Source organism: Equus caballus, chromosome 5 (assembly GCF_041296265.1).
Source record: "Equus caballus isolate H_3958 breed thoroughbred chromosome 5, TB-T2T, whole genome shotgun sequence".
Classification (NCBI taxonomy): Eukaryota; Metazoa; Chordata; class Mammalia; order Perissodactyla; family Equidae; genus Equus; species Equus caballus.
This window is the reverse complement of record NC_091688.1, coordinates 969895-980708: the sequence shown is the minus strand read 5'-3', so window position 1 is coordinate 980708 and position 10814 is coordinate 969895. Positions and strand designations below refer to the sequence as shown.

Here is a 10814-nt window from a genome sequence, read left to right as displayed (position 1 = left end):
CGTTTTTGATGTGCCAGTATTGACTGCTTGCAACCTGTATTCTGTGCACAGAAATATTCCTTCCTCTGCTTTTTGTTTCTTTTTTCCTTTTCCTTTTTCTGGTGCGAGTTAGGGGGAAGGGACATAAAAGCTGTTGGTTTCCGAGTGTGTCTCTGGGTCTCCCTCTGATTCTACTTAGTCAAGGTAGGCTTCTTGGAGGAGCTGCTGGGAAGGCAAGGTAAGACCAGCTGGATTAATTCGGCTGACTTCTTGGCAAGAAGAGACACCCAGGGCCCCTCGCCGCTCACACCCGGCCACTCTTCCCTGCCTCTGACCTTTGCTCCTCTCCTGACCTCCAGCCGAGTAGACCCAGGTTGACCACTTCCCCTTTCCGGTCGGCGGCTGCACTCGTCCCGGTTGGTGACTCAAAGCCCTGGCAGCCCCGCGCTGGAGGCGGCGGCGGCCGCGGTACCTGGGGCGGGCCCGCCTCCCCGCCCCGCCGCCACCTGCTCCCGGGGAGGCCGAGCTCGAGCCGCCGGGAGGCGCTGCGGGGGCGTGTCCGGCTCCCGCCCGCCGCCGCCGGGGAGGCCGAGCCGCCGGGAGGCGCCGCCGGGAGGGCCGGGGCTGCGGCCGCGATGGCCGAGGAGCTCGACTGGCTGGACCTGCCCGGCCGCTGGACCTACGGCGTGGACCGCGGCGGGAGGGTCTTCTTCGTCAAGTACGTGGGGCTCCCCGGGTTTCCAGTCGTTCTCCGGAGTCGCCGACCTCCAGGGCGGCGGGGCCGGGCCGGGCCGGGCGCGGGGGGCGGCCGACGAAGGAAGGGGCTCCGGGGCGCCGCGGGACGGCCGCCCTTCCCCCAGGGGCCGGAGTCCGGGCGGGCTCGGCGTCGCCCTGGGGCTGGAAAGGCGGGCCGCGCGCGGGGGAGTGGGACCCCGAGGACGGGGCACCGGAGCCAGCCTGCGGGGCTGTGCGCCCAAGGGGCCGGGAGCAGTTCTTCCTGCCGCGCCCCGCCCCGCCTCCCCCCGCTGTCCTACGGGCCGACTTGGGCTGACCACTTGCCGGGGGACCCTGCCCTGCCACCCAGTTCCCGGCAGTCGCTCACCCCGGGACTCGGGCTCGGAGACGGCGGGCCTCCCCCTTCCTGCTTCTTCCCGGGGCTGCGGTCAGGAAGGAGATGCCCACAGCGCGCCCGGCGTTCCCGGGAGCGGGGGCGCCTTTGCTGCTCCCAGCCGTGCGCTCCCAGCGCTGGGCTGTTTCCTGAACCGGAGCGGCTCGGGCTCCATCTCCCTGCAGCAGGGTGGCCCCGGGCGCTGTTTCGGCCCCGTCCTGCTGTGGTCATCTTTTGCCAGGAGAGAAGTCTCCTGAGAATAGAGTGAGTCCAGAAGCACAGCGTCCTGAACTGTTAGCCACGCGTGCCGTTTCCCGTCTCCAGACAGCCTCTCGCAGGACATTGGAGCGCAGAGGGGCCTGGGATGCAACCCCCTCATTTCTCAGCCGGGGAGCAGGTCCCTAGAAACCGAAGACCTGTCTAAGTGTTTGTCTCGGGTCAAGCCGGCGCCCACGGACCTTGCTGCGCCTTTGCCTTGCTGCCCCACGGCCTTTGCAGGAGCTCAGGCAGCCAGGGCCTCTCTGTTGTTTCTCAGTTTCCACATTTGCTGTAGGCCTTTCTTCTGTTATCTCACCATGATCGTAATTGATGTTGTAATTATTATCATCTTAGAAATTAACTACGCTAAAGTTCTTGACCCTCAGTCAGAGTGTTAAAGAAGCGAACTTCCCCAGTATTAAAACTGGAGTCCCTTCGGTCAGTGCTTTGAGACTTTAGAGTCGGTAAAAATCACCCAAGGAACTTATAAAAAAGGCTGATTCCTGGGCCAGCAGGTGGCGTAATGGTTGGCTTTGCGCGCTCCACTTTGGTGGCCAGAGTTCACGGGTTCAGATCCCGGCATGGATCTTATATGCTGGTCCTCAAGCCATGCTGTGGTAGTGTCCCACATATAAAATTGAGGAAGGTTGGCACAGATGTTAGCTCAGGGCCAATCTTCCTCACCAAAAAAAAATTAAAAAGACTGATTCCTGAGCCCTACATCCTGAGATTCCAATTCAAAAGATCTGGGGTGACACTTGAGAATCTGAACTTCCACAAGCTCCTCAGATATTCTGAAGAGGTGGTTAATTTGGCTTTTTCTTTCCTCCCAGTCTCTGGCTTGCCTTCCAGCTTCTTTTCGTCTTTCATTCCACAAACATTTATTGAGTATCCACTATTTGTCTGTCACAGCGCTAGGCATTGGAGATAAAAAAAAAAAAAGATACAGATAGCTTCCTTGAAGGTAGTAGGGATAAAATGCAAATAAATCCTTAAGAAACAATAGTGTAGGGGCCAGCCAGGGTGCACAGTGGTTAAGTTTGCACATTCTGCTTCAGTGGCCTGGGGTTTGCCGGTTTGGATCCTGGGCGGGGACCTAGACACCACTCATCAAGCCATGCTGTGGCAGGCATCCCACAGATAAAGTAGAGGAAGATGGGCACAGATGTTAGCTCAGGGCCAGTCTTCCTTAGCAAAAGAGGAGGATTGGCAGCAGATGTTAGCTCAGGGCTAATCTTCCTGGGGGGAGGGGAACAATAGGGTACATTCTAGGGTATTTGCATAATGCTATAGGAACATGAGGAAGAAAGAGCTAATGCTCTCTGGGGAGTTGAGGGAGGGCCTCCTGGAGAAGGAAGGATTTGAATTGATTCTGGAAGAGAGAGGCTAGAGTGAAAGGGGCCTTGAAGCAGAGGCCTGTGGGAAGGAGGGCACCAATGGGGGCTAGGGCACAGGCTGTCTAGAACACTCTGAGGGTGCAGTCGAGATGGAGCAGAGACAAGGAGCTGCAGGAGACCAGGCGGAGCAAGTGGGAAGCAGACAGCGTTGAGAGCGGCCTTCTGTATTGGGCTAAGGGGTTTGAACTTGGTCCTGCAGGTGATGGGACACCAAGGAAATGCGAAACAGAGCACTGACGTGGTTAGGTCTGTGTTCCAGCAGGATCTCTGGCAGCTGCAGGGATGACGATTTGAGGGCCGAATGGGGGCAGGGCGAGAAACTTGAGGTGTGGAGAGCGGTTAGGAGCAACTGCAAAAGTCCGGGAGATGGCTGATGGGGACCTGAATTAAAGTGGTGAGAACAGAGGGAAGGGGAGGGAGAGATGGGAGAAAGCTTCAGAAGTAGAATAGAAAGTGTTCATTTACTACCTGGAGATGGGAGAATGAGGGGAAAAGGAAGAACTGAAGAGAAATCTCAGAATTTGGAACTTGATTTGACAGAGATCAGGAGTATGAAAAGAGGAACAGACTTTAGGGACAGCACAGCTTCAATGGGGAAACACTGAGTTTGAGGTCCCGATAGGACCTTCAGGAGGTGATGTCTCATAGGCAGCTGGATGTACAGGATAGAGGTTGAAGAGAGAGGCCTGGGAGTCATCACTGCGGTGGAACCACCCAGAAGAGTGCGAGGGAGAAGACAGGAGGGTACCCAGCAGGAGGGCACCCGCATTTAAGGAAAGAATAGAGGAAGAGAGGCCAGGTGGAGAAGACCCGCGGGTCACAGAGCTGGGCAGCGGCAGGGCCAGGGTAGGCTGCTGCCCCAAAAGGCAACTAAGAAGGACGTCAAGAAGAAAGGGACAGTCAACAGGGGAAAAGCCAAATGAGCTCAAGACCGGAAAGTGTCTGCTGGATCTAAGAACCAGGACGGTCTTTAATGACCTTGAGGGAAGTGTTTTCACGGGAGGGCTGGGAACAGGGACCAGATTGCAGAGGACAGGGGAGTGGAGACCAGGAAGTGGACGACAGCTGGAAGGGACTAGATTCCAAGAAGGAAGTGTGGCCAGTAAGAAGGGGAGCAGGTGTTGGGAAGCTGGGAGGGGAGGCGGTGTTGAGGGGGAGGCCGAGGGTTCAGACTGGAAGACGTGACAGCAGGGGAGTCTAAAGGGACGGACCCAGCAGGGAGAGAGAAGTTGAAGATACAAGTCTGCGATGCTCAATAGAATAAGGTTCTAGAAAAGATGGGCGAGGATGGGGACTACAACCCAGGCAGAAGGATTAGCCTTAAATGGGGGAACCTCTTCTCCAACGTAGAGACAAGTGTTAAAGGATGGTGGGAACACGGGTGAGTTTGGGGGTAGGGTGGCTGAGTGTATTGGGGGAAGCCCCTACCTAATGGTTTTTATTTTAAAAAAATTATTTTTGTGAGGAAGATTTGCCCTGAGCTAACATCCGTTGCCAATCCTCCTCTTTTGCTTGAGGAAGATTAGCTCTGAGCTAACATTGGTGCCAGTGTTCCTCTGCTTTGTATGTGGGATGCCGCCACAGCTGGGCTGATGAGTGGAGTAGGTCCCGGCCCGGAATCCAAACCTGGGATCTGAACCCGCGAACCTGGGCCATTGAAGGGGAGGGCGCGGAACTTTAACCACTTGGCCCCGGCGGGCCCCTCTACTTTTTCTTGAGTTAAGAGATAAGATTATCCGGTGAGAACGGGGAAGGTGAGGAGAGGCAGGCGTGGGCCTTGAGGTTGGTGGGAAGCTCTGTAAATAGCAACTGCCCGGGGCTCCTGGAGAAGATTCTAGGTGGCGCTTAGGGCCCAGCTAAGCTTGGGGACTGTGGATTTGCAGTGACACCAGTCCCCCTGGTTCCAGCTTCCCCGTCAGCCTGAAGCTGGAGTGGAGACAGCCTGTGACTATGTGGCTGCGTTGCTCTGGGCCGGGGCTGATGAGGGGCAGCTAGCAGAAGGACAAGGGGAAGAGGAAGTGGAGGGTGTGGTGCCCTGTGATCCTCCGTGAGTCCCAGGCGACGTAGAGACAGACGTGAAGTCTGAGGGAGCTGACAGTGTGAGAGGAGGAGAGGAATCGGGGGCAGCTGAAGAGGCGGGGTGAGAATGGCTTTCCCCTCCCACTTTACAGTGTAGCGTGGGCTGATGTCCCCTTCCTCGGCTTCCTCTCCCACTGCCTCCCAGGCGCAGGCCCAGAGCACAGCTCATCTGCCGTGGCACACGGTGGCTCCAGGGCCTCAGGGACACCAGAACAGTGACTTTGTTTCTTCTCTCCTCATCAGAGGGGTGGGTCAGCTGGGAAATCTCTTCCTGCAGCAGGTGTCCAGACTTAGAGAAACATTAGTGGAGTTAAGAGAAAAGAAAGCATATGCCCACACAAAGACTTGGAGACGAATGTTCATAGCAGCTTTATTTCTGATGGCCAGTACTGAAAACAACCCAAATGTCCACCGCCAGGTGAGTGGATGAACACGCGTGGTGTGTCCTAAAGCGGACTACCACTCGGTGATGAACGGAACGAACTATCCACGCCCACTGCCACATGGAAGAAAGAAGGAAGGAAAGAAAGAAGGAAAGAGGTCTAGTTTGTATGATTCCATTTATATGAAATTCTAGAAAGTCTAGAAAATGCAAACATCTAGAGAAACAGAAAGCAAATCGGTTGCTCAGGGGGGAGGGTGAGGATGGTAGGAGGCAGAGGCAGGGGAGAGGAGTTACAAAGGGCACAGGAAAGTTTGGGGAGTTCGCATCTTGATTTTGGTGGTGGTTTCACACCACATAGACACGTCAAAACTTACTAAACTGTCCACGTTAAGTATGTGCAGCTCATTGTATACCCTGCTTTCGTAAAAATCTAGTGGAGCCCTTCCTAGTGGAGTTTGTTCTGTTAATTAAGGTACTAATTGTGCCTTAAAAGCCTTGAGTGGAGTCCTGTCCTGGACCCTGAGGCCCCGCCCTGCTGCCTGGAGGACCTGGGTGATGGGAGGGGTCTTTCCTCTGCGCGCCCACGTGGGCTTCCCCCCGGGTTACGCCTGGCTGAGGAAAAGTCGGTGCCACTTGGTTGGTGGGGGCTTGAGAGATGCCGGTGGGCTCATCTGCCATCACACCTGGAGCCCAGAGGGCTTGCATTGCCCGGGAGCCCGCGCTGCTGGGAGTGAGACATCAGAAAGAGCCTGGGTTTGGGGGACAGATCTAGGTCTGAATCCTGGCTTCATCACTTATTGATTGTGTGGCTTTGGGTAAATTACTTAACTTCTCTGAACCTCAGATTCACACTCTGTAAAATTCCCAATGGGAGGGAACGCTGGGAATGGAAGTCTGTACCCCTGTAGACACGCAAGGACTACGGCTTCGCCCAGCCTCCTCTTTTCTCAGCCACGGAGAAGCTGCCAGTTACGGGCCTTCCCTGCTCCTCCCCGCAGCTTCCCCAGGACCTCAAGTGCCCCCTCTTAGTGAAGGCTTCGTGCTGTTCCGCTTCCTGACCTTCATCCCAGTCAGCGCTTCCTCCCTGGGATGGTGTAACACCCTCTGTGCAGAGCTCCAGAAGGGCCGATAGCCCCATCACATCATAGTGCAACTATCTTTTCAGACGCCTGTTTCCCCAGTGGGTTAACGTCCTTTGGGGTCTGGTACTCAGAGACGAGTACTCCTCTCTGGGTCCTCGAGTCTGCTCAGGAAGTGCTCTGTGAATGTGAAGGAGTGAATGGCCGCGTGGATGCCCCATCTCAGGTGTCTGGGATCGGACGGTCAGTGTGGATGTGAATCTGGAGATGGGTGTCCTGCTCAGAGACGCCGCTCTCGCAGGTGACACTTTCTTCCTGGTCTTCCATAGTGATGAGGAAGAGTCAACCAGCTGGGTGCACCCTGGTACGGAGTCACCCCTCCAGAGTGGACACTGCTCCAGCCCAGGTAAGGAGCTCGCCTGTCTGCCTTTGAGTCGAGGAGGAAGCGGTGGCTCCGGGTGCCCTGACTTTCTCCTTTCTCCGTGGAGGGGCCACGCTTAGCACTTGGAATGCCCTCCGGCGATATTGCAGGAGGGCTGATGCTTGCCTCGAGGTCCGTCCAAGCTTCCAGCTCTACCATCAGTGTCTGGGACGGAGCTTTGAGGACGAAGATTTTACTCCCATCTCATCCCGCAGCCCAGTCCGAAAATGCCCTCCATCTTTTTTTTTTTTCAATCTTTATTTTATGTTTTTTGAGGAAGATTAGCCCTGAGCTAACTGCTGCCAATCCTCCTCTTTTTGCTGAGGAAGACTGGCCCTGAGCTAACATCCGTGCCCCTCTTCCTCTTCTTTATATGTGGGACGCCTGCCACAGCATGGCGTGCCAAGCGGTGCCATGTCCGCATCGGGATCTGAACCGGTGAACCCCTGGCCACCAAAGCAGAACGTGTGTAGTTAACCACTGTGCCACCGGGCCGGCCCCCACTCCATCTTGAGAGCTCCTGAGCTGGGCAGAGCACAGCCCCCAGTGCTGCACTGTGGGCTTCATGCCACGATGGAGATGCTCTCTCTATGCTGCCCGGGTCAGTCCCCCTTAGCCACACGCAGCTGCTGTGCAAGTGAAAGGGAGGCATGACCGAGGAACCAAAGTTTAGAGTTTAATTCATTTAAATTTAAATAGCCCCACGTGGCTAGTAGAAGCTCCTTCACATTTAGGGGAACACGAAAGAAAAGTGGGCAGGGCAACACTGACTGCTCACTGTGCAGATGACCCTGCTGCTAGCCCCCGGGGACCTCGCAGGCTGCTGGAGAGGTGGGACGCAACCAGGCGGCAGATTTCTGTCCGATTGGAGAGGCGGAGACCCAAGAATCAGAAGGCCAGGGGCACTTCAAGGGAGCAGCCACCATCCCATCGGCGGGCTCCCACAGGCCACAGAAGGGCAGGGGCGCGAACCGCTGGGAGACCCCCACCCCGCTGCCCTTCGGCCCTTCCCTGGCTCCAGGCCACTCAGCTGACGAGCAAGCAGTGTCGGGGCGGAGGCCCCTTTCTTCAGGCGGACCTGGCGCTCAGGCCTTGGCGCTGTTTCCCCGCACGTGCCCTGAGTGCCCGGACTTGGCTCCTTCCTCTGGGAAACGGGGTAGGATTAGGAACCTCAAAAGGCTGGAGTGAAGATTACACGACAGAGTCACCGTTGGGAGAGGTGACCGTGTTGTATTTCCGACTGGAAGCGAGGCTCCTGCGGCGCCGGGCTCTCTCCCCCGCGGTGGGGCGGGCGCCGCCATCCACGGTCTGAGCCGTCCCTGCCGTCGGCCCCTCGGCAGCCCTGGAAGGCGAGTGAAAGCCTGTGGGCCAGTTCTTCCGCTTTGGGCTGCAGCCAGCAGACTGTCCAAGGCTGGGGACGAGGTAAGTTGCCCCCTGGCCTGCTGGGAGGGCAGCTGCCTTGGCGGGCACCCGCCTGGAGAGGAGTCAAAGAGGTCTTGGTGTTGCCCGGGCAGAGAGGGCAGTGTGGAGGGAAGTTGCTAGAAAAGGCAGGGGACATAATTCACACTGGCCACTTTCCTGGGGACATCACAGTGGCAGGATTACTTATGATTCTGACCCAACAGGGATCTTTCCACTGGGGAGGCTGCCAGTCCCACCCTGCTGGATGGGGACGTCCTCCCACAGGGACAGAGGGGAACAAGTAGCATTTATGGAGCGGCACAGAGGAAAGAATGTGAGCTTTGGAGGCCGCAGACCAGACTCACCTCCCGGCCCAGACACTTTCCTGTGTGACCTTCAGCAAGTTGATTAACCTCTCTGGGTCTCAGTTTCCTCATCTGTAAAAATATTCGGGCTGGTGCCTATTGTATGCTGTGGCTGTGCAGATTAAATGTGCTGGCAGTGGCAACATGCATAGCTTAGAGGAAGGAGGCACTCGCTCGGTGGTAGCTGGCGTGGTTATTTCTCTGGACAAGTCCTGGGAGGGGAGTGGGCCGGCTGGCTGCCCTGATGCGTTGAAGCAGCAGCATGGCATCAGCAGCAACCATGGAAATACAGACCCTTGATGAACAGGGGCGAGTAGCTGGGTGGATGGAGCCTGGGCTGGCTCTCCACAGAGCCCCGCTCTGCCCTCCAGCGGCCTGTGCCCTGAGGCAGCAGAGAACATGGCTGGAGGCAGTGCATGGCTGTGCTTTATAAAACCTTACACCAGGCAGGTGTCGGACTGACCAAGGAGGTGGCCGTGATTGTCAGGAGCATCCAAACCTGTTTCCAGTATGTCTGCCCCGGGGCTCCTGCACCCGCTAAAGGCGTGTGACCCCTCCGCCCGCCTGTTCCCGCCTCTGCCTCGGGGTGGAGGCGTCCTGTTTGCGGGAGGCAGGACACTCCAGGGTGGCTGTTTGGGAGGGTGGCAGGACGGCCATGGCGGTGCCCACCCGGCGCTCTAGGATCCCGAGGCGCCGCGCCTCCCTGGAGAGTCTGGAGGGGGCGGCGTCTCCTGCAGGGACTGCTGGCGCCCCTGGCCGAGGCCACCGTCCTCAGCTGTGCTGTCCTTGTGGCTCTCCACTCGGAACATTTCTGCCATTAACTTTTTCAGAGGTGCTAGGAAACATTTTTTAAGGCCTCCCCACTTGTCTGGACTGATCTCCCAAGTCCAGCGCTGGATCCAGAGGCAGCAGAATCCGGGGCAATAACACGGGCCTGGGATTCGGAGACATGAGTCCTGGTCTGATCCCGGATGCTGATCATCTGTGAGGCCTGGGGCAAGTGAGCGCCCTTGGCTCTAACTTCTGCTTCTGTGATAGACAGGCGCTGGCGGGATGATCCTGAGGACCCCCCAGGGCAACCACCTGTGCGGTCACTGCTGTATCCCCCGGGGGCTGGCGCAGGGCCTGGCACAGAGTAGCTGCTCAAGAAAAGTTCGTTGGGGGCCGGCCCCGTGGCCGAGTGGTTAAGTTCGTGCGCTCTGCTCCAGTGGCCCAGGGTTGGGATCCTGGGCGCGGACATGGCACCACTCATCAGGCCATGTTGAGGTGGTGTCCCGTGTGCCACAACTAGAAGAACCACAATTAAAAAAATGTACAACTCGGGGCAACAAAAGACCCCGAATTGCTAAAGCAATCCTGAGAAAGAAGAACAAAACTGGAGGCATCACAATCCCTGACTTCAAAACATACTACAAAGCTACAGTAATCAAAACAGCATGGTACGGGTACAAAAACAGGTGCACAGATCAATGGAACAGAATTGAAAGCCCAGAAATAAAACCACACATCTATGGACAGCTAATCTTCGACAAAGGAGCTGAGGGCATACAATGGAGAAAAGAAAGTCTCTTCAACAAATGGTGCTGGGAAAACTGGACAGCCACATGTAAAAGAATGAAAATCAACCATTCTTTTTCACCATTCACCAAAATAAACTCAAAATGGATCAAAGACCTAAAGGGGAGACCTGAAACCATAAGGCTTCTGGAAGAAAACGTAGGCAGTACACTCTTTGACATCAGTTTCAAAAGAATCTTTTCGGACACCATAACTCCTCAGACAAGGGAAACAATAGAAAGAATAAACAAATGAGACTTCATCAGACTAAAGAGCTTCTTCAAGGCAAGGGAAAACAGGATTGAAACAAAAAAACAACCCACTAGTTGGGAAAAAAATATTTGCAAGTTATTTATCCGACAAAGGGTTAATCTCCATAATATATAAAGAACTCACACAGCTCAACAACAAAAAATCAAACAACCTTATCAAAAAATGGGCAGGAAACATGAACAGACATTTCTCCAAAGAAGATATACAGATGGCCAATAGGCACATGAAAAGATGCTCATCATCACTAATCCTCAGGGAAATGCAAATCAAAACTACACTAAGATATCACCTTACACCTGTTAGAATGGCAAAAATATCCAAAACCAAGAGGGACAAATGTTGGAGAGGTTGTGGAGAAAAAGGAACCCTCATACACTGCTGGTGGGAATGCAAACTGGTACAGCCTCTATGGAAAACAGTATGGAGATTTCTCAAAAAGTTAAAAATAGAAACACCCTATGACCCAGCCATCCCACTACTGGGTATCTATCCAAAGAACTTGAAATCAGCAA

At 55.5% G+C, this 10814-nt stretch overlaps 1 protein-coding gene across 34 annotated transcripts in view; it reads left to right on the top strand.

Moving 5' to 3' along the window:
• The first annotated feature begins 462 nt into the window (after positions 1-462).
• PLEKHA6 (pleckstrin homology domain containing A6) overlaps positions 463-10814 on the top strand; it is a 134863-nt gene continuing 124511 nt past the window's right edge. For 4 of the 34 annotated variants that reach the window (XM_070266449.1, XM_023640335.2, XM_070266461.1 and 1 more), the window contains exons 1-2: positions 529-697; positions 6615-6691. In XM_070266449.1, the coding sequence (XP_070122550.1) occupies positions 615-697; positions 6615-6691 (160 nt within the window). In that variant the 5' untranslated portion in view covers positions 529-614. Of the gene's footprint in view, positions 698-6614; positions 6692-10814 lie in introns of all 34 variants that reach the window. The other 30 variants (XR_002807786.2, XM_070266447.1, XM_023640332.2 and 27 more) reach the window with 14 other exon arrangements.